The sequence below is a fragment of the Protomyctophum bolini genome, assembly GCF_963924005.1.
Source record: "Protomyctophum bolini genome assembly, chromosome: 3".
NCBI lineage: Eukaryota > Metazoa > Chordata > Actinopteri > Myctophiformes > Myctophidae > Protomyctophum > Protomyctophum bolini.
In genome coordinates, this window is record NC_137864.1 from 19,680,853 (window position 1) to 19,705,313 (window position 24,461).

Below are 24,461 nucleotides of genomic sequence, written 5' to 3' on the forward strand. Positions count from 1 at the left end.
GCGACAGGTGATTTCCGCAAGTTGGACACTTGGCATGTCGGATCTGTGCGTGCTTCCCAATAAAGGCTCTACGACAACACGATTTTGAAACCAACCTTGATCAAACAAAGAACTTCCCAACAGGCGTTAATACAATATCTCACTTTGAAGAAGACGACAAACACGTACATGAGAAACACAGGTTGTTCAACCCCAGGTCCAATAATGAACACAAGCTATACAGAGAAACCACGACAGAACACAAGGAAAGCCCAGGTAGAGAGACGGCAGCATGTTAACACTTATGATGCTGCCAGAGTTTGTCAAAAATAAAGGCGCTAGAGTGCCAAGCAGATGAGACTGATTTTACTCTGAAAAGCCTTCCATTTCCTTCCCCAAAACCGGGAAGTATAATCTTCCATTACTACCTTGTGCTGTCAAGTCTCATCTCTCTTTAGAAGCGTTTATATTCCAGAACGAGATGAAATGAGGACAGAACATCGCCGTTCTGATTAAAACCATGGACGGAGGACCAGACACAACGGCAAATTGGTTGGAATACTCTTTTATATATATATAGCGAGAAAGACTGTACTCAAGCTTTGGATTCATAGAGACGTTCCTACACTGGATGATTGGTACAAGGAGGTACAATGACTGTGGTTCCTCTAGAGAAACTGACTCATCTCCTCCGCGATAACATGGAAGGATTCACGAAGGTATGGGAACCAGTCTTAGATACAGTGGACCCTTCTAGACTGCGCTTCAATGTACCTTATTGAACGGTAGTGAATAACAAACAAAGACTCTGGTGACCTGTAATGTACAATGATGTCAATACTGTGGTGTACTCGTTTTGTCTTGTTTTTATGGGGGGGGTTTGCATTTAGTTTTTTGTCTGTGCATTGTAATGTCCGTATTGTGGTACTTGTGGTTCTATATACATTGAACTACGATTGAACAGTGACAGCGACGTAGATTGAGAGATAATAGACAGTTTTGTTGGCCCGTAAACCAGGAAGTGAACGGCTGCTCGCATGATGCGCAAAACGTGTCCATGTGCACTGAACAAGGCTGACAAATAAATTGATTACAGCAATCACGTTTTATATCATTATTAAAAAGGACCTAAAGAAAAGGTTTGTCTGCACTCTGCAGCCCTAAAGTCACAACTGCAGCAACAACAAGATTGTTGGACAACCACTTCAGAAACTTTACACATCCACGTATGATAACAGCATCCTAAGGTTGGCAAGGAATATCACCTCTAATACTAGCCATGTGTTTGTATGGAGAATATACTGTAGGTTGCTGCCTTCAGGAAGGAGATATGGTGTCCCAGCATACAATAAAGTCAGACTAAAGAGGTCCTTTGTCCACCAGTCCACTTTGAGGCTTAATCAGGAGTTGTAGTAGCGGTAGTATGGGGTAATCTAGGCGGTGGACATTGCTCTTGTCTTCATGTATTGTATGTAATATTGTTTTGTTCTTTGTACTATGTGTCAAATGTGTGTATATGTGTTCTGCATACATGGCTGCTGGGTCGCAAGACAAATTTCAGTGTGAACTGACAATAAAGTACTACATCACAATCATATTGTTGACTACAGCAAAAACAATGAAACGACTCGGCTACACGAAAAGACTCCGAGCCAAGCGGAGTGCGTCAGAGATGGCGGTTGGAGCCAGCGTGTGGTTCCTTACCTGGCCGTGAGGCTGCATGGCGCCGTAGGACATGTTCTGGTTCAGAACCTTCTGCTTCATCAGCAGCATCCTCTTCTGCTCCTCGCTCAGGTGGGCCGTCTGGCCCGGGATGGGCCCCTGCGTCTGGCCTGGCCCTCCTCCCTGGCCCCCGCCCCCTCCTCCCCCTCCGCCCTGCATGTAAGGGGGCATCATGGGGTTCTTGACCTGGTTGGCCCCTCCCCCTCCTCCTCCTCCCATGGGCGGAGTCATCCTCTGGCCCATGTGATCGATCACGGCGGAGCTAAAGTGACTCAGCGGCTTGGTGTTGTTGTAGGACAACATGGCGGCCGTCTGCTGCTTGGAGAGCGCGTTGGGACCCATGCTGTTTGGCTGCTGCTGCTGGGCCAGCATGCCCTGCATGTTGTGGCCGTGGTTCTGTGGGAGGTAGTTGTTCATGGGGGCCTTCGGGGGCCCGTTGTTGGGGGTCATGCCGGCCACGAGAGGGCCCTGCGACGTGTTAAAGGCTTGCGGTGGATACATCATGGGGCTGTTGGGTTTGTCCTGGTTGAAGGCGGCCGAGCCGTAGGGGCTGGTCGGCGCGCCTCCCGCGGGGGACCAGTTGGTCGCCTGCTGCTGCTGCTGTTTCTGCTGCATTAGTTTAGCACGTTGCTGCGCCGCCATGGCCTTCAGCTGCTCGGCGTGAGAGAGTTCGGGGGTGACCGGCGGGCCTCCGTTGGGCCCTCCTCCTCCTCCCGTACCCGTGGTGGGGTTCACCATGAAGCCGTTGTTCCCAGGCCTGGTGCCGCCGCCGCTGCCGGCCGCTTGCGTCTGAACCTGGGCGGGCGTCTGAGGGGAACGGGCCACGCAGTTGTGCAGCGGAGAGCCCGACGCCATGGCGACGGCCGGGGACTGCTGCAGGGGCTGCTGGGGAGGGGTGCCGTTGGCCGCCGTGGCAAACTGTGGGCCGGACGACGAGGGACGGACCTGAGGAGGAGGAGGAGACAGTGGAGAGGCATTAGAGCAGTGGTTCCCTGTCAAGGACCCTCAAATCGACATTTGAAAACATATGCCAGAGACCCCGCATAAGAGAAGATTTTCACAGCTCTAGCAGTGATTCTCAACCATTTTAATTTCAAGGACCCCCCCCCCCCAGTGTGACCTGCATTAGGCCTCAGACCCCCATTCAATGGCATTTCTATCTCTGGGACCCCAATTGATATTGTAAAATCACGCTCGTTATCGTCACGATCGTCGCTAAAGATAGTCTGGATGAAGGAAAATAATCGATGACGTCACCAACGCGGAAGCGAAGCGTTGCCGGGCGATGGTTCTCGTCCTAGGCGATCTGTGACAATAACTCGCCCAATGTCGCCTTTAGCTGGGAATGAGTTTAAAGTGATAAGGGCCTTTCTTGTTGTTCCTAATTCCTCCGTCTTTTTGTTCTCTTGTGTTCCTCACATGTAAGTGAACATGTCTTAATAATTCCAAAGTAAACAGTTAATTAAAAACATAAAAAAAAATTGTACTCTTAGCCACGAACAGCAAGATCTAATTAATTTCTGCTAGTCACAACAGCACATCATTCTCTGCCAGCTCTCATTAACAGAATGTATTTCTCAATTCTAATATGAACTCTCTTATCACTTCTCCATATTTTGGTATTGGATGACAGCCCATCTTCTCACAAATTAGTCAGTGATTGCTATGACTAAAAACAGCCCATCCTTTTAGCATAAAGGCATGGCAAATGTTCAGTATTTCAAAAAAACAGATTGATTCTTATCGGCAATATATTGCCTGTTGCCAAAGTGGTGGGGGCTTGGAAGATAATAATCCATCACAGCTGGAGAGAGGGAATAGAGTAGGTACCTTTTCTTTGTTTGAGAGGAAAGCTACAGTTGGAGTTAATTGGACCCATCACTGTCATAACATGGCAAGACCTAAATGAACCAATCTTTGTGTTTTTAAAACATTTTAATATAATGACCCGCCTCTAGAGTTATGACTTCCTAGTCCGGCAGTCGAGGTGGACGGGTGGGAAATTTGGTACGTAGTCTTTTTTATTGGCCTAAAATATTGTCTATATACAATTATACATATATTCATGAATCCACTTGCTGACCAGCTGTTAGTATTGGGCAATTAGTTTTATAGGGGTTTCTTGTGACCCTACCATTAGCATCCTATGGCAGGCAAAAACGTCAAACTTTCCTTTTGCTAAGGAAAGTTTGACATTTGTCAATTTTGCCTGCAATAGGATGTTAATGAAAAAACAATTGACCAATACTAACAGCCGGTCAGCAAGTAGATTCATGAATGCATACATATAGACAATATTTTAGGCCCAAAAAAAGACTATACCAAATTTCCCACTTTAAACACTTAAAACACTTAAAACATGTTGGCTGCCGGACTATAGCATTCTCTCTAACTAGACATGCCTACACCATTCTGTATGTTCCCTTTGGAGTCACACCAATGCATATATTTTGTCATATTGTGAGTTTGATTTATAAGCAATATTTGTTCCAAAACCCAAATAAATAAACAATAAAGTACATTTCTATGGCGGTTTCACTCATTTGGACTATAAATGGGAAGATGAAGCCCAGCAGGGCCCATAACATGGGGGGGAGGGGGGTTCCCTGTTGTAACCCCTGTTGGAATGGCAATGATTATTGTTGCAGATGTAAAATATGCTCGTGTGTCTACAGTATGTCTATCCCGACATAAATATGTGGTGGGCTCATACAATAAAGCCAAGGAATCCGATGGCTATCATTGCCCAGACCATGCCTACAGTATGTACCCGAATTGTTCTTTTTTTGCTCGAGTAGCAGGCAAGAATGTGGGAGATTATGCAAAAGCCGGGAAGGATATGGATATAAACTTTGGGGTGCCCAAAGAATCAGAAAAGGGGTTGGTAGAGGATGGGGTCTCCTCCGCCTGCAGGGTCGAAGAAGGTGGTGTTTAGATTTACAAGTACAGCTGTAATTAGGACAGCTCAGACAAATAAGGGGGTTTGGTATTAGGATATTGCAGGGGGTTATAATGTTAACACCCTGAACGCCCGGGGGTATTTAGGACCATTAAATCAGAGCGCCCAGCGATTCGCAGCAATGGAGCATAGCACTAGGCGCTATCCCGGATGTAGCTGAAGTAGCTAGATGTAGCCAAAACACCCCAGAGGCGAACGACAACAACGGGATGTATGATTAATTAAAATCATTAAAACTTTGGGAACCAGTGATTCACAGCGTAGATACGGTACGGTTACGGTACTGACCTGTGGGGAGCCCATGGGGACCTGCGGTCCCCCCTGAGGAGGAGGAGCCTGAGGGGGCCCCGGCGCCCCCCCACCACCACCTCCTCCTCCGGGTGGCGCCGCCGACACGTTCCCCGAGCCCTCTGGGGGTCCCGGCGGCGTCTGGTTGCTGCCGGGCCGACCGGCGGCGGTGGCGCAGAACTCTGCCTCCTTCTTGTCCTCGAAGTCCTCGTTGAAGAGGTCGTGCATGTCGTCCTCGGGCACGGTGTTGGCCAGCTCGTCGATGAGCTCTTGCCACTCCTGGTCGTTGAGGTTGATGTCCGAGAACAGCTTGTTCTGGTTGGACAGCGAGCCGGGGTCCGAGCCGGACTCCATGCCCACCCCGCATTCGTCCAGCGGCTCCTGCTTCAGGTCCTTGAGGAGGCCGAAGCCGTCCTCCAGGGAGTCCAGCGAGCCGTTCAACTTGATGTCCGGCGGGAGGAGGTGGCCGCCGCCGCCGCCGTTTTTGCCCAGTTCGTCCGACGCGGGCCGCCCGCCGCCCGACACGTGGTTGTTGTTGTTGGGAGTGTTGTTGTTGTTGTTGTTGCCACCGAGGTGAGGCCCGTTGGGCCCACCGCCGCCGCACAGTAAGGGCTTGATGTCCATTTGGTGGTGCAGCGGAGAGATAGGAGGAGGGACGCCGTTGTTGTTGTTGTTGTTGGGGAGGCCGCTGAGCGAGTCCAAGCCCCCGCCGCCGTCCTTCCGTAGCCGCTTGGTGGTCGGAGAGTAACTGCCGCCGTCGCAGATGCCATTCTGGTCGCCGTTGAGCGGGGAGCGAGCGCTGTCCAGTTTCCTCTTGACCGTCTCCTGCAGCTGTGGGGGACAGGAAACAGGAAGTAAGATTAGAACCCGGGAGGGGATACACTACAGTAGAGGGGGACGTTGGGAGCATTCTTTTTTTAACCCATTTAGACCTGAGACTCAGATTCTACAAAATATGTCTTCTACATTTTTCTTTAAAACCTAGTTTTCTATAATCAGTGGTTCCCAATCTGAAGATATGTTGTTCCAGGGACCTCCCCAGAAGCAAAGATTTTAGTTAAAAAACTGTGAAAGAATAATATATATTCAAAAGTTTGCACACATTTTCAAGTTCTTTTCAAAAATAGCAGACCTACAAGCTCGTAGCGCGGCACTCGGTGCCGCGACACGAGCTTGTAGATCTGCTATTTTTTCAACAGATAATGTTTTAAATAATAATGGTTCAAGTGGTTAAAAGCTATAAGGAGACACATTATACGGTTTTGCAACCCATTTCTTTCACCTAGTGTCAATTATCTAATGTAATCCTGGGCGCTACACTTCCTCTTCCAACCTGGGGGGGGTCAGCGGACTGACCTCATGCTTCCTTCTATGCATGAGGAGTCCAAGCTGCTTCTTTTCACCCGACAGGGTGGCCGGACACAGAAGGAACACGTTATTCCAACCAGTTCCTTTCCCCTCTATCAGGCTGGCCAGGGGGAGGTAGTTTAGAGACCAGGATTACCGCATGTTTTTTGTGAGGGTACCTATACCCTATAAGGGACACGGGGAGAACATGCAAACTCCACGCAGAAAGGCCCTTTCGCCAACCCAAATGGCAGGCTATTATCAACCGACCATTATGGGTCCCACTAAAGAAAAGATAAGGTATCAGATAAAATAACACAAGGCATTGATAGTCGATTGAGCTTCATACCACACTGACAACTTCTGCTTCTACTCTGTGACCAGGTCAAACACTGTCTGTCAACGCTATTGATGTTTGCAAGTCATGTGGATAATACAGCACTTGGTATAAGCCGACTAGCTGAGGGGTGAGGCCCGATAAATATTTAGATGTCTTTGCACGCACGTACGCAAAATACACTTTCACATGGATAGATGGACGCGCACAAGGCACTTTTGCCTCTTTGTTATTCAGATGGAACGGCTGACAAAATATATTCAGATTGTATTCTGACCCTAAACTAGACCCACTCCTGCTGGTACACAAACACACACACACACACAACTCTGTATGTGTGTGTGAGTGTGTGTGTGTGTGTGTGTGTGTGTGTGTGTGTGTGTGTGTGTGTGTGTGTGTGTGTGTGTGTGTGTGTGTGTGTGCGCCCGTGTGTGTGACTATGTGCCTGTGTGTGCGTGCGCCTGTGTGTGGTCATCCAATCAATATTATCTAAATAATTCAGTTCTAGTCTATGCGAGTTTCGTTACTACTACATAATGTGTGTGTGTGTGTGTGTGTGTGTGTGTGTGTGTGTGTGTGTGTGTGTGTGTGTGTGTGTGTGAGAGAGAGAGCGAGACAGAGAGAGAAGTTGGACCAGGGTTACACGAGCTAGAGGCTTTCCCTAAATGTTAGTGACTCATGTTGGTAATAACAGAGCTGCCTTTCAAAGCCCACCTATAAACCATTACCCCATTATCCTGCTGGTGTGAACTGTAGCACACACACACACACACACACACACACACACACACAGAGTTCATAGACATCTCCTGACAAGCCCTCCCACTACACTGTTGAGCTGCAGTGAAACTTGGCCACAATTGCATCGAAAAATAAATACATAATAATAAATAAAAGATTGTAAGTCAAACTGATCTACAAGCTCACAATGCCAGAGAATGCAGATAGGAAGGGAGAGGTGGAGAACTAACACATAATGCAGGACATGGGGTAGAGAGAGAGAGAGAGAGAGAGAGAGAGACACACACAGAGAGACTGTGTGGCGGAGAAGAGCTGCTCCTCAGACAGATGGTCTCTTTCGTCTGAGTGGAGGAGCTACTAGAAGATGAAGAGAACAGAGTGAGCATGAGAGAGAGAGAGAGAGAGAGAGAGAGAGAGAGGGTAAATATCGGTAGAGTGATGGAGAGGCATAGCGCACCAAATGACAGCGGGGAGCGAACGATGGGAGGGCGATCAGAGAGAGAGAGAGAGCGACAGAGGAAGAGAGATGGCGCCGCTAAGGTGCTGTTGTTATAGCAACCTGCTGCTCTGCTGCTTAATGCACTGCATCCTCTCCTCTCCCTTCATCTCCCTCTCGTCTCTCTCCTCTTTCCGCCCCCTCGTCTGTTTTCTTCGCCTGCTCTCCTCTTTCCGGGTTTCGAGCAGCATTTTTAAATCCACGTCGACGGCATCTCCCAACGTGCGAGAGCCTTGCGTGTGTCAGCGAACCGTCCCGAGAGAGAGAGAGAGAGGGGGGCCGTGACGTGGGTACGTTTAAGAGAACGATTCTACAAATGTCTTCTAAATCCTGACAGTTTTCTGAAAAACCCATGTTTTCATTCGACACCCAAAACTATACGTAATTGGCTGCCGACCCGCCTCTGAAAATATCTTGCTCCTGGGACCCCCAGAAGAAAAAATACCCCCAGAAAAGAATATATTCAAATATTTGCGCCACATTTTCCCGATGTTTAAAAAATTGCAGACCTACAAGCTCGACCTACGAGCACACACACACACACACACACACACACACACACACACACACACACACACACACACACACACACACACACATTACTGACAAACAAGGAGAAGCAGAAATCAGAGTGGGGAAGAGCAGCATCTAAAAAAAAAATCCTGACAAAACCTTGAGCCTAATAATGTATTCGTCGACACATAACTGAACAGGTTAAAGCCCATACAGTCAGACAGACTATGTGGGGATATCAGTTGGGAGACGTCATCGGGAATTACAAATGAGTTAAAAAGTGGCTTCTTCTGCAGAGCAGACGGATGACAGACAGATGACACTGCATGAGTTCACGGTGCTTTTTCCGCGCCTGCAGATAAATCATCTAAGCTACCGAGTTACTGAACACAACCGTGCAGTGAGCATGGAGTACACATAATGTTGGTTACTTACAATTTAGGCATTTAGCAGATGCTTAACTTACATTAAGCAAGAACAAAAAACATGGCACACAACGTGTCGCACTACGACATGTTGTGTGCAGTGAAAAAAAGTAGTCGACGAAAAAATTTCGTCTTAGTTTTAGTCGACAAAAACAACACTGCTCTGCTGTGAAAATAACAGATCATCTGGTCGATGTTTCACACAAAAGCACAAACATACACAACTTACACATGCAATTTCTTTCCTATATAATGTAGGCCAGCTTGTACCTTGCATGCCTGCGTGCGTGCGTGTGGGCGGACGCACGTGTGTGTATGTGTTTGTGTGGTCTGGCTGGCCCACCAGACTGTGAAATTAGTCAATTAAATCAAACAGGTCTTTAATAAGTAGAGGTGTGTGTGTGTGTATGTGTGTGTGTGTGTGTGTGTGTGTGTGTGTGTGTGTGTGTGAGATGGTCAAAAAGTAGAATGATTTCACTTCAACTTTCTTGCAAGTCCTAGTCCAAGTTCCAAACCTATGGAATCTATGAAATGCTATGTCACTGAGCTGTAAACCTATGGAACCTATGAAATGCTATGTCACTGTGAGCTGTAAACCTACTATGGAGTCTATGAAATGCTATGTCACTGTGAGCTAGGGCAGGGGTTCTCAACCAGTGGGTTGCGACCCCTCTGGGGGGGTCGCCAAATTATTTTTGGGGGACCCCAAATTATTTTATCTGTTTTTAGTTTTTTTGCAACTGAATGGCTGGAAAATGGAGATGAAGAGTTTACACAGTACACATAGTACATGCATGTATTTCATCTATTATTAAGGTTATTTGTGCAGTCTGTTTGTATTGGTCGCGATACATGGCCAAAGCATTTCCGGGGGTCCCCAGCAAAAAACGTTGAGAACCACTGAGCTAGGGCTATAAGCAACTAGTCGACTAGTAAATCCAGTAGTTGACCTTGTTGGTACTAGTTGACTAGTTGATAAGAAAAATATATATTTTTTGTTTTCCCCCCCCCGTTTTTGTAGGCCTCAATATCAGCTAGATTATAGTAATGTACACAGTTTTTAAATGTACAAATATTTAATTTTTTTTTTTTTTACATAATAGGTATAAACAACTAGCCAACTAGTAAAAATCACTAGAAGTGAAAGCCCTGCTGTGAGCTGTGATCAGAAACGTTGACCCATCCTGAAGAACAGACTGGATGCTACTAGTTAGTTAGTTAGTTAACTAGGATGCTACTAGGCCTGTCACAATGAGTAAATAATCGCCTAATAATAATCCTAATCATTTTTGCTAAATAGTCACGTTTCCATGTTGAAAAATTCATACGTATTCAAGCATTTAAAAAATAATTGTGGACATTTCCACCATTTATTTTAGCTAAAAAAATATTAAATAATTATAGTCTGTTTTGTAGGCTACGTGGTATATAGCGGTCATTGTCAGTCATTTTATATTCCGTATAATACAAAATAGGGCTTAAGTGGTCCAAAGCCTTTGTCACGCCTCTTTGGACAGAATGGATGTTATCCACAGTGAACGGAGCAAATGCAAACATGACTAAAGTACACAGTAATAGCTTGACTTGTCACTTAGCCAGAGCCAGCTCAATGCTCGTCCTGTGTCCCACGGTTCACTGTTTGTTTGTGGAAGCCATACGCGGAAGAGAGAATGGAGCGCGAAGCAGCTCAAGACTGACATGCGTCTTGTCAAATAAAACTGTGAGGAATGCTGGGTGGCTTGTTTAATTGATGACAGGTATAGAGAAACTAGTTCAGTACTTTTCAGGCGCTTTATAATTTATATCACTACCCTCTGACAAAAAGCGCAGAAAGATTGAGTGAACAGAAAAGACCAAAGTCTTGTTTTTGAAGGCCACTAACCCCTCCTAAATTCAGCTATATGTCGATTTTTGTCCAAACACAAATATTAAATGCCATTGACAATGAATGGAGAATCATGTCATGTGTAGACGAGCAAATCAGCACTCGGAAAGAAAGAAGTGTAGGTGTCAGTGACTAAACCCGACTCCGCCAGATTGCGGCAGTACTGAGTTCACAAGTTCCCTCCTCCTGCCTGCATCTGGGAACTCTCAGGCAGAAACAATGAACCCGAAGCAGCGGGACAAAAATCTGATATCTCCATAATAATTTTGAGTTGTAGTCTTGTTAGGTTGACTTTACATTGTGCTGTGGCACAGCTTCAATATGTCATAAGTCTCGGTTGATCCCGCCTCTAGCGGCCCCAAACAGCCGCATATCGCTCCGGACAGAATTGGTCCGGAGTACATCGTCTCTGCCTGAGAGATCCCAGACTCACCCTTAGCTCGTCCAGCAGGGGGAGTGGTTCTGCCAGGCTAAGTGACTGCAGGACAGCTACAAACAAGAAACAAAATAACCATTTGGCGTGTGTGTGCGTGAGTGAGAGATAGTTAGGGGTGGTCCCTGTAGGTATACAAAACAGAGAGACTAGCTCCGCCCTCACAGCATTCCGTTCTGGACACCTACACCCACTGGTGTCACACCAACCCCACCCACACTGGTGTCAGTCATGTACAGTATTTGACCGTGGGCCCCGGCCGTCTGAAAACATTTTGTACCAGAGATCCCCCGTAAGAGAAGTTAAGATTAAGCAGTGTTGTTGAAAATGTTCATTAACTATTTATTATTCATTCAGCCATTAAAAAAATCCAAGAATCCCCCTGGGAAGGCTTAGCTACACTCTGCTGCCACCTAGCATGGCACAGAAAGAATTCATTATCGTCTCCACCAGGCCGAAGGCATGGGGAGAGAGTATGTTTTGCACTCCGTCCGTGTCCGTGTGTGTGTGTGTGTGCAGCTAATCTCCGGCACCGTTAATCCGGACAATGCCAAATTTTGCAGAACGGCCTGTTATAGCGCCACCAGGAGGCCGACTTTTGTAGAATTCTTTTTTTTAATTTCAAATCATGAACGCAGCGTGCAGGTGTTGTTGCCTGGATCAACACAGGTCTCCTCCAGGTCTGTTGAAGAGGGGCGCAACAAGGCAAGAGTAAAAAAAAAGCGAAACAGAATCCAGGTCTGGTGAGTCACGGGCGTGTGCACGTAACGAGTAACAAATTCACGTGACCACGCTCACGTAAATACGCTTGCGTTGTCGCACCGCGACTTCTCAGAGCAAAAACGCAGGTCTCATTGAAAATGAACTATAGGTGCGTTTTATCGCTCCCCGTTTGCAAGGCCCTATAGGAAGACTGGAATTCAAAAGTAAAAGTACAAAAGTATTGGAATCAAAATGTAGCAAAAGTAAAAGTACTCTATTGTGTAGAATGTCCCGTTTTCAAAAGGACTGAAGTGGTTAATTTGTTAACATTAACCACTTCAGACCTTTTGAAAACGGGACATATGTAATAATAATTGAAATCTACAAAATAACTAAAGTTTTCAAATGAAAGCAGTGGAGTAAAAGCACAATATTTGGATCTGAGATGTAGTAGTGGAGTAGAATTAGTGAAATAAGTTAAATACAAATACTGTCGAAATTGTACTTAAGTACGTTAAATGAATACTTAAGTTACTTTTACACCACTGAGAAGAGGGAATGCTGGGGTTCAAGTGGTTAAACAGCACTGATTCGTTTCGACGGACATTCCATTCTTCTGTGGCTGATAAAGCAGAAATGTGGTTTGGATCTCGTTTTAATGGGATCCCAACGAGTTGATTATTTCATTTCAAACGCATTAAAGAACGCACTCTGATTCAGAGTGCAACTCTTTTCGCCGCGGCGCTCGCTGCCTAAACACTGCAAACACTTAGCGTTCAACAGCCGCCACGACCTTCTGATTAACCTTAGAATAACTTTCAGCCCAAGTGAACAATGAGGCGTTATTGTTCCAGCACCACCTCAGTGCTGCATGTCAGTGACGCACGCACGCACGCACGCACTAAACACCAGTCTAGTTTTATAGCGCTGCAGCTTTTTCTCACATGCCGGTGAGGTTAGAGAGAAAGGGAGAGAGAGAGACAGAGTGTGTGTGTGTGTGTGTGTGTGTGTGTGTGTGTGTACACGCACATATGTACGCACGTATATGTGTCATCAGCACTTTCAAACCTGCTGACCCGACATAAAAAGCCAGTGGCCGCAGAAAAGATCACTCTGTTTTATTCCTCCCCCCCAAACACACACACACACACACACACACACACACCCTAAACCCTGACTCAATAACATGTTAGTGCATGCTTGTCTGTGTGCATGTGTGTGGTGTTTGTTATGTTTGTGTGTATACTAAGAGTGTGCGTGCGTGCGACCGTGTGTGTGTGAGCATGAATGTAACATGGCAGGGAGAGAGAGAGAAAGAGAGATAGCCCTCAGTAGCAGTGTGTTTACACACGCATTAACAAACCATTAACAGCCAACACACATCTCATTAGCATCCCAGTCAAGAGCCATGCACACGTATGTTAGCATGTGTGTGTGTGTGTGTGTGTGTGTGTGTGTGTGCCTGACTGTTTACATTTGTGAGATAAAGAGTAAATAAGAGGACAAGCAGGGAACAACATGGAGAGAAAATAAGAGGACGGAAGAGAGGGGAGTGTGTGTGTGTGTGTGTGTGTGTGTGTGTGTGTGTGTGTGTGTGTGTGTGTGCGCGCACACACACTGTGTGTGTGTGTGTGTGTGTGTGTGTGTGTGTGCACGTGTGTGTGTGTGTGTGTGTGTGGTTCCTGGCTGAGCAGGCTCCTCTCTATTTTTAGAGCTGTGGCTCCTTCCTGTTTCTGGAACTCAACCATCACACCAGAAAGGGGAGGGGGAGGGGGGCATAGGGAGAGAGAGAGAGAGAGAGAGAGAGAGAGAGAGAGAGAGAGAGGGAGGGGGCAAAAGAAAGGGAAAATTGAGAGGGTGAAACCAAGAGAGGGGAGGAAGTCAGTGTGAGGGAGGGAAATAAATCAACAGTTCCAGCGTGTGTGTGTCTCTCTCTTTCTCCTATGACACAGGCTAGTCCAGCCGCGACGTGTAAACTGTGAAGCCAGCGAGAGGGAAGAGTCGGGGAGTCAACAAACACTGGACAGTGGACACCATTCAAGCATTATAAAGTCTACTAATGTTTTGGGTTGAAAAAAAGTCATCATGCGACATTCTTTCACCGGGAGCATTAAATGAGGCTTAAGTTAGTATTTCTGTTCCCCCTGGTTGGTTGTCACGGTAACATATTTGTCTGCCGTTCTTCAAAAGCCTCGTTAGCGTTTCCTCATTAAAACCAGACACAAAACTACAGCTAGCTTTGCAGCTGGCTCTCAAAATAAAGAAATACCTCCCTCCCTCCCTCCCTCCCTCTATCTCTTTCTGTTCTTGCTTAGTGACCAAAAAAAACTAAATTACTTTAACTGTGAAAGGAACCATTTGAAAGAAGTATAACTGAACATGGGACGACCTTAGGTTGGATGGCGTCCGTTGGCCACTCAACACGAAGGGAGATTAGAAAAATGCAAAAAGGAGTTAAAGAGAGAGTGGAGTGGAGGGAATAATCTTGGTTCCCAAAGCCAGATGGTCACCAGGAGGGGCCTGACAGCTGTGTGTGTGTGTGTGTGTGTGTGTGTGTGTGTGTGTGTGTGTGTGTGTGTGTGTGTGTGTGTGTGTGTGTGTGCGCGCGCGCGCGCATGCGTGTGTGTGACGTGTGCGTGTGTGTGTGTGTGTGTGTGGCTGCGCGTGGCAGCAGATTGTGTTCAACACCTGTCCTGGGACTTGGTGACAAAGGAAAACGCTAAAAAGGCCAGTTACATCAACTCTGACTAAACTAAAAGCAACAGGCCTCCCAGAGACCAACACACAAAGCCACACAAACAATCACACCACTAGCTCTCTCTCCAGCTGCTAATGCTGCTAGCCTTTTTGGCCGCTAGTGCTACTGCTGTAGCCGTAGCGCACAAATCACGATTCAGGAGAAGATGGAAATCTGGCTCAATGCGAGAGAGCACACAGTACTTCTACGTTCTTTTTTTCTTGTTTTTAAGCAAAAGAAAAGAGAATTCCACCTCTGTGTTCTCCACATGGAGCCATTTCTATCGTCACATGCTGGGGTTGATAACTGCAGCCAAAACCAACAAAATGAAATGTGTGCTGTGTGTGTGTGTGTCATTTTTCTGTGTGTGCGTGTGTGTGTTCTCTCCACCAGGGGGCTCTTCTGATTGGCTAGGTCAGCTGATGTGCCACAGAAAGCAAGCATACGATTGGCTGATTCAAGCCCCAGTCGACATGTGCCTCTGCCGGAGCCTGTCGTGAGGGCAGACTGGTGTACACACAGTCACACGCACACACACACACGCACACACACACACAGATTTACTGATGCTCTGCTGGCAGGAACGACAGTTTTTTTTCCTCCCTTTCCACTAGTTTTCTACTCTGCTGCCTCTGAACTGAGAGAGAGAGAGAGAGAGAGAGAGAGAGAGAGAGACACAGAGAGACAGAGAGAGAGAGGCTGCTATGGTAACAGATCGCGGTGGCAGAGAGTGGAAGGCCCCTGATGGCTACTTGGCAGCAGAAACAGAGTCCCACTGGCCGTGTGTGTGTGCGTGCGCACCAGAGGACATAGGCTACTTATGAGGAAAGTGTGGCCGTGTGTATACCTATAGCTAGAATGAACCAGCTGGGCTGGTGTGTGTGCATGTGTGCGTGCATGCCGTGCACGTTCCAGATGTCCTTAGTCATACAGATCAATAGCCTCACAAGAACACATCCCACTAATTTGAGTCACGACAGTCATCCATGTCTCTCAAAAGTACACTGTAAAGCCCTAACCACACCAAAGGGTCGAGACGGTTTTCAGAGTTGTCCCTGCGGGGCGATATGTCCTGTTGCACGTCGTCCATAGTGACTCAACGCATGGCATTCAATGGCCCAAACCACACCAAAAGGGTGGAGAGACGGTTTTAGCGTTAACTCCTTGCAACCGTTCGGACCCAAGGAGTTGCATGGTGACCTTTTGGTGTGATCGTCTCCACTTTTTTGATTTTGTCTTCCCCTGCAGGCACCTTTTACTTTGTCTTTGGTTTCCACTTGCTATACCCTCATTTCCCCACACTCTATCTCTCTCGCTCTCTCCCCAACCAATATTGTGGTAAACGGTAGGAAAGCGACTGTGCATTGCTGCCATTTCTTTTTTTACGTACAATATTCAAAAGAGGATCTCTGATAATAAAATCAGAGACAATGTCTGGAGCATCTCGGTTGCTAGACCTTCATCAGGACAGACATGTCCAGCTACGGTTCAACAGGGGAACTGCACATACCGCAGGCGCAATGAAATTAAGCCAATGGTATCATGCTTTGGTAACTTCTTGATGATATATTTCATCAATGAAAGCATATCTCCATTCAGTAAAGACCGTAGGGTAAGTTAAGCATATCTCCGTCCAGTAAAGACAGCAGCTAAGTGAAGGATGATGCCCATGGTGAAGTTCATGATTCAGCATCCACAGGGTGAAATCCACGTAACTCGAGAACCATTCGCCCCACCCACACCGACTTCAAATTCGACATACGCGTTCCACACCACCACGGGGAGTGCAGTGCCCGGCGTCGAGTCGTCAAGACACGGTTGTCCAGAACCGCCACAAAAGGCTCTGGTCAGGCTCTGCCAGTGGGCCTAATGAGCCCACCTGTAGATCCCATGATGTCACATTGAGATAAGGCAACACACTTCATATTAGGGCATGCCTGACACCGAACTCCATATATGGGAATAAAAGGGACACACGAGAGACTGATACAGATTTCTCCATATATGGGCATAAAAGGGACACAGACAGAAGGGTGGAACGGGTACTCTGACACGGGCACAACGGGTATTGCATAGCCAGGTGGGGCATGGATCTCCAACTTCCATCGTTACCGACTTGGTGCTCTACAGCCGGGCGACTGTCTAGTTATGAAAACTATACATTGCCCCAATAGTTTTCCGTGGTCAACCACCACGGCACTCCGACTTCAACCAAGGTCAAGAAGCACCGTGTGGTTGACCTCACTTGTAGTCTTCCTTCAGTGAAGTAGCACTCAAGTCAAACGAACTACACACCAGAAAACGGGCAACATGGGAAACTGACGACGCATCCGAGGCAGGTTAGTTTTAACCTACCATGGGATAGTTGTAACTTATCGCGCATGTCTGGAGCCACGCCACAGGTTAGTTTTAACGTGCCACACATGTCGGGAGCCATGGGTGAGTTTTAACCCGCAGCACGGGTTAGTTGTAACCAGCAGCGAATGTCTGGAGCGACGGTATTGTCGCACCAATGCCTATATTGGACTGTAAGTATGTCTAACCTGGGTGATCCTAGCAGTAGCATATGCTTGTCTCAAAGATTAAGCCACCCCACTGTGTGCTAATAGCATCAGCATATTTGCATGACTACACTTTCATTCAGTGAAGCTACTGTAACCTTGGTTTTCCCGGTTTCGTTTTGTTTTGTTTTCTAAATTAAATCATTTCGCTCAAACGACGGAGCAAAAAGGAAACTGATTTCCTTTTTGTAGGATAACCTTATCCTACAAAAAGGAATTCCGTTTTAAATTTTAAACGATGCATTACACTGTAATGCATGGTTAAAAAAAGTAGAAATGTTATGGCATAATAGTTCATAACAATAATCAATTGGATCCCTCATACAGATTATTCATTCAATCCACTGACATTTTGTCAACTGACCATTCCAACCAATTCATTTCCAATTTATTCTGTCAATCAGTTAGTCAAACCCCTGACATTTGGCCAAACTATTCTGTGGTTGTTGGCAACCGGAGGTTGACGACATGGAGCGACCTATGCTCATTGTAATACCTCAATTCTAATAGTAAATACCCATACGGTACTGTGGCTAGCAAACATCTCAGTATGCCGATGGACAGTATGATGCGATTGCCTTAAAAGTGTAACAAAGAAAGGCAGTTCCATTCGTCTTGTTTTCCCCTCCCTCCCTCCCTCCGTCCCAATCTCTCTTCACTTTCCCTCTCTCTAATTTTCTCTGAGCATATCTAGGTCATGCAGTTGTAGACTGCTGTTGCTGCCATGTGGTTCTTTGAAAGTGCCAGTAAGTGCCTGCGTGCGACACAAGTGCGTGTGTTTGCTTATATGTGTGTGTGCGTGCGTGCGGTTGTGTGTGTGCGTGGGTGCGTGCGTGCGTGCGGGTGCATGTGTGTGTGTTTACACAGCCTAAATACACATTTCATATAAACCTGGAAAGAACAAAGTCCAATTCGGCATGTGTGCATTTAGGAAACAACAAACTCAAGTACACACACGTGTGTTCTGAGCATGCAGTGACACTTCACTCAAGTCGGTCTCGTCTATGAATCTGAATATTTTTTTGTTCACCAGTTTTGCCACATAAACCTAATCTAAAGAAAGCAGACAACGCTACATTTGTCTCGCGTATACTTTCATCCCCTCATTCTCACTCACGTCAAAGTCAGTGTCCTTCCTGGGTAACAAGTAGGCATGGAGCTTGTTTTTGGTCCATAATCTATATGAGCTGCCTATTTGAAACCTCTTCCTGTATCCCACCTAGGAATTCTCTGATCTTGTGCGTGGGAAAAATGTGAATATTAAATACAAAATAACAAAATAGCAAAATGATATTATACTAGACCTGTACGTGCCCGTCGGCCAACCAGACTACTTGGGAACGATACAACTTGGGAACCTAAATAATACCAGTCATCATAGGACCCGTCATAATATTAATTGACTTATATTGATCAGAGTCAGATCAATCACTAGTTAGAGTGACCATTTTTTATATTTAAAAGGTATATTAGTAATTTCACTTTCAAATATCACTTCTTTTTTGTTTTGTTGTGATAATCCATAAGAGGCGTTCCTCCCTGTCCCCAGTTAACCCCTGGGGGGGTCACAAAACCTTAGGTTTAGTTTTTTGGCTAGGTGGCAAAGCCTTCATCCAATCAGGATAGAGAGGGGCCTTCCGCCAATCATGAACGAGCGGGGGCAGACCTTGGTGTGCGTGCTGTTGGCCTGTCATGTGTCACCCCACTGTAGTGCGTAAATGTGCACATCTTGTTACCGGGGCGGACCGGGGGGGTTTTCTAAATTATCTATAATAGTAGATAATAATCTATCTCGAGCTTTCTATGTTAATTGGGTGTATATGTCGTGATTTTATTGCATCTCCATCAAGCTAAAAGCATGCAAACTTCAGCCAGTGAGGCAGCAGACTTTTGTTGGAAAGCCTGGTGTTCTTGATTAATGTATTAAGAGTTTGAGCACCCACCGCAGATGTCAAATAAACATGGAGCATGAAATGTCTGGAGATGTTTCGCTATGGAAGAAAAGCAATTAATAGCATGTATAACAGCTCGTTCCTTCAATACGGTACTGCTGCAACGCTGCATCAGTTGCAGCCATGAAAGTGGGCTGTCCAAATCATTCCACATGTCCCAGATTTTGCCTTATTAACACAATCAAGCTCGGGGTGCCGGGCAGATATGGCAGCTTTTACTCTGAAAGCCGGGGGCTTCCGTTCTGTTCAATCTGTAGTTAGGCAAATGAGTGTCCTACGTTTACAAGCGCAAAGTGCGTGAATTGTCATTACAGTGTTCAGCTATGGCTTCAGCTTGCCCTAGAACAGGGTTAATATAGGTATGGATTGGCCGACTGAATTCATCATTAATGTTCTGATTTTGGAGGTCTGGCTCATGGTAGGGCATTCACTTCTATAGTCATTTTTACTAGTTGCCTAGTTTACTAGTCGACTAGTTGTTTAATAACTACCTATTGTGTAAAAAAGAAGAAAATAAAATTAAAATAAATATTTGTACATTTAAAAACTGTGTACATTGGTGACTATAACTACAATCTACATGATCTTGAGGCCTACAAAATAGAAAATTAATAAAAATAAATAAAACTAGTCAACCAACAAGGTAGACTAGTGGATTTACTCGTCGACTAGTTGCTTAATGCCCTAGCTCATGGACTAAAAAATGGTTCTGAACTGAAGCGTTCCTAACCAGTGGAAAAGAGGCCACAGTGTCTCTGGCATCTGTGTAGCGGTAGACCCTCAGTGTGCCAGTATTGATCCACTGCCCCTCCATGCGTGTCTGTGTGCGCGCACGTGCATCCATGTTTGTGAGCGTGCGTGTGTTATTTTAAGTCAGTCAGACCTGTAATCAGTGTTAATGATAGTTATCCCCAAGGCGACAGGCTCTGCATGCTTATTCCAGGACCGTAGATACCAGCGACAGAGTGGTAGCTTGAAAACACTGATGGGCGCGCAACACACACACACACACACACACACACACAGAGGAACTTGGTGGCTCACCAAGCTGTGTGTGCGCGCGCATGTTTGTGTGTGTGTGCATGCATGCACGTGATGGCTCACCAAGCTGTGTGTGCACGTGTGTGTGTGTGTGTGCGCATGCACATCTCTTCAGGCTCGTGATTAGAGGACTCCAAAATTGAGACTCATCAAAGACAGCTCAACAGTTGGTTAGACTGTGTGTGTGTGTGTGTGTGTGTGTGTGTGTGTGTGTGTGTGTGTGTGTGTGTGTGTGCGTGCGTGTGTATGGAAGTCACCCTGTCTGGATGTGTGTTTATGTTATGTGTGTTGGGCAGAACTGTAATCACACAGCAGGCAGGGCAGGGACACTGTCTGTGCATCTACTGTAGCGGCCCTGCACGGTCTATTGATACGTTTTACATTGACCACATATAAACATTATGATGCATTATGTACGTGCGTTCGTGTGTGCACGCGCGTGTGTGTGTGCGTAGTCATCTCCCCATGCATCATGTAAGTTAGGCTGTGTGGCTTAAGGCAGTGAGTGACTCGGACAAATGACTTCTACATCTCCCCTGAAATATACATCAGGCATTTTATATTCCTATCAGACGGATGGCAACCACCTCATCACGCGTGCACGTGCGCGCACACACACACACACACACACACACACACACACACACAGTACAGGTGTACCACTACAGTACAAATACCCTTCCACAGGCAAATCCCTGTGTGTGTGTGTGTGTGTGTGTGTGTGTGTGTGTGTGTGTGTGTGTGTGTGTGCGCACGTGCCAATATGGATAAGTCCTATTTGGCAGCATTGAAAAAGATGCATTTCAGAGGTAAATGACATCATTACCATATAAATGACTTTCAGCCAGACACATCTGCTAATGCTGCTGCAACCGACACACACACACACACACACACACACACACACACACACGCACACGCTCCAAGAGATGGGTCAAATGTGGAGAACATATCTCGCAGTGTTTTAGTGACAAATAGTCTGACTTTAACCTTTAAAAAGGGGCATTAAAACCCTACAAGATAGTTTGTTTCCAAGTTCAGGTAAAAAAAAAAAAGACATTAAATGCATGGCTAGCAAGCAATGCAGCTGCTGCTAATAAACTTCATAACGGGTGCATTAGATCACTGGTTCCCAAACTTTTTCATGTCAAGGACCCCCAAATTGACACTAATGCATTAGTCTACGGACCCCCATTTAATGGCATTTCTATCACTGGGACCCCACATTTTATTGTAAAATCAATGTTAATTTGAACTCTGAGAGTGTACAAATGGAACCAAATGGACCCGTCAGGGTCCATTTGGTTCCTAACTATCATTTAACTGGGGACCACCTGGAACTCCCTCAAGTACCCCTGGGGGTCCCCGGAACCCACTTTGGGAACCACTGCGTTCCACTGCCCAGAGCCGACAAAAACACCACCGTTTGACACACCTCAATGGAACACGGATGTCACAGAGTACTGTAAGGTTTGACTTGGATGCAGCCTCCTGTACTTTTTAAACATGGATCAGAGAAATTTGTATCGTCAACGCCAAAAGCAAAGACCCGCTGAGGTTCCCAGTTCCCCCAGAGTTAGTGTTGAAGTGTCCTTGAGCAAGACTGAAACTGTGCGGGTTGGTGCCTTGTATGGTTTCCTCCGCCATCGGTGTGTGAATGTGTGTGTGTGAATGGGTGAATGTAATGCACAATCTATGTAAAGGTGTATGAATTTTCTTTCCATTTTTCAAAGGATCCCCAAAAAACACAAAAACATGTGATGTTATGTGCATTTAAATGATCATATTGGAGGCTTAAAATGATTGTATTTGAAAGAAAACTATCGTACAAAAAAAGAGAGATAAGTAAATAGTAAATATGTAATTAGTGTAAACATGCTTGGAAGGAGGCGACTTCCTGGACCTTAAACAAAGCCTGAATTGGAATGGAAAGACTGGCGTTATTTTGGTGCTGTGATTTTAAACAGATGAACCAGCAACCCAACATTCACTAACACTTTGCCAAGGTCTCATTTTCACCATCCTCCTCTTAAATAAAGTCAGTGTTTAATGAATGTATTTGGACAGAGCTTCTGCCTACTTTCAGATTGGTTCACACATGGGAGCTGCCCAGTGCAACCTTCAGCCTTCAGCCACACAAGATATTAGAAAGGTTAACCTGTTTAAACCCTAAAAAAAACATTGCTTCTAAATCCTGAAAAACCTATGATTATATTTCTGTCAGTGCTTCTCAAGCATTTTCATGTCAAGGACCCCCAGAATCATCTGTATTTGGCCGCCGACCCCCCATCTGAAAATGTTGTTCCAGGGAGCTCCGAGAAGACATCAGATCTACAAGCTTGTACTGCAGTACTGGGTAAATCTGCTATTTTTCAACAGCTAAAGTTTAAAATAATGGTTAAAAGTGGTTAAATGCTAAAGCTACACAGACACGTTCCCGTACTTAATGAGCTAACCCATTTAGACCCGACATCGACATTTAGAAAATGTCTTCTAAATCCTGACAGTTTTATGAAAGACCTCATGTTTCTATATCAGTGGTTCTCAAATCATTTTCATGTCAATGATATGCAATTGGCCGCCGACCCCCATCTGAAAATATGTTGTTCCAGGGACAGAAGTTCGCTCTGAAAGAATATATATATTCAAAGATTTGCGCCACATTTTCACGACTTTTCAAAAATAGCAGACCTACAAGCACTCGGTGCCGCACTACGAGCTTGTAGGTCTGCTATTTTTCAATAGCTAAAGTATAACGTAATGCTTAAAACACCAAAAGGAGTTCCCGCCCAAAATGGGTTAATCAAATCTTGTGATTGGCATATATGAACTAAATAGCTATTCACGAGATATCGAGGTTGGCATAGATTGTGTTAATATAATACAGACTCAAACGATGTGTTTATGGTAAGATTTGATTTAATCTATTCACACAGGGTTACAGATTTAAATCACTCGTCGCCCTGTTATGTCTGACTTGCATCTCTGACTGTATTAATAAGAACATAACAATAACATATTTGTATTCATCGACCACTTTTCACTGGTAATCAATTGCCCTTTACATTAATTTAAAAAATAATTTTGATCCACCCATAAAATTAATGAATGCATGATTTTCCTTCCATGTACAGTAAAGGAAATATTGTGAATCACACACAGCTGTGTGGAAACGAGGCGTTAAGGTCCCCGCTCCGCCACCTGTTCGTTTCACACATCCACAAAGAGTCATTCCCCGACAACGCTGAACGACTCTTTGTGATGTCGTGTTGTGTCAAGCCCTGTTAGTGGCTATACTGCCGGGCCAATGACATGTCATTATGACATCTAGGATAAGACCTGCCTCACCATGTGTCTGATTGGCTCCCGGGGAGGCATAGTCTTTACTGAGGTTGGGTTTAGTTATTAAACATCATACATTTGGGAGAAACTAAAATGAATAATAAAACATGTTATCAGAATCGGTGTCTGCCGCATCCCCCTTCTCGCTGCTGCTGCTGCTGTTGGAACTCCGTTTAAAATTGATTGATTGAAAACTACACCAGGAAGGTGTAGTTTGTCCCTTGACTGCGTGTGAGGGGTTTCACCAGGAAGGTGTAGTTTTTCCCCTGACTGCGTGTGAGGGGTTTCACCAGGAAGGTGTAGTTTTTCCCTTGACTGCGTGTGAGGGGTTTCACCAGGAAGGTGTAGTTTTTCCCCTGACTGCGTGTGAGGGGTTTCACCAGGAAGGTGTAGTTTTCCCCCTGACTGCGTGTGAGGGGTTTCACCAGGAAGGTGTAGTTTTTCCCCTGACTGCGTGTGAGGGGTTTCACCAGGAAGGTGTAGTTTTTCTCCTGACTGCGTGTGAGGGGTTTCACCAGGAAGGTGTAGTTTTCCCCCTGACTGCGTGTGAGGGGTTTCACCAGGAAGGTGTAGTTTTTCCCCTGACTGCGTGTGAGGGGTTTCACCAGGAAGGTGTAGTTTTTCCCCTGACTGCGTGTGAGGGGTTTCACCAGGAAGGTGTAGTTTTTCCCTTGACTGCGTGTGAGGGGTTTCACCAGGAAGGTGTCGTTTTTCCCCTGACTGCGTGTGAGGGGTTTCACCAGGAAGGTGTAGTTTTCCCCCTGACTGCGTGTGAGGGGTTTCACCAGGAAGGTGTAGTTTTTCCCCTGACTGCGTGTGAGGGGTTTCACCAGGAAGGTGTAGTTTTTCTCCTGACTGCGTGTGAGGGGTTTCACCAGGAAGGTGTAGTTTTCCCCCTGACTGCGTGTGAGGGGTTTCACCAGGAAGGTGTAGTTTTTCCCCTGACTGCGTGTGAGGGGTTTCACCAGGAAGGTGTAGTTTTTCCCCTGACTGCGTGTGAG

The 24,461-nt window shown here is 45.9% G+C and overlaps 1 protein-coding gene across 1 annotated transcript in view; it reads right to left on the reverse strand.

The window, feature by feature from the left end:
• maml3 (mastermind-like transcriptional coactivator 3) overlaps nucleotides 1–24,461 on the reverse strand; it is a 146,394-nt gene that overhangs the window by 69,713 nt on the left and 52,220 nt on the right. The window contains exons 2-3 of the mRNA XM_080760369.1: nucleotides 4,949–5,779; nucleotides 1,684–2,646 (exon numbers count right to left, since the gene is read on the reverse strand). Coding sequence (XP_080616495.1) covers nucleotides 1,684–2,646; nucleotides 4,949–5,779 — 1,794 coding nt within the window. The remainder of the gene's footprint in view (nucleotides 1–1,683; nucleotides 2,647–4,948; nucleotides 5,780–24,461) is intronic.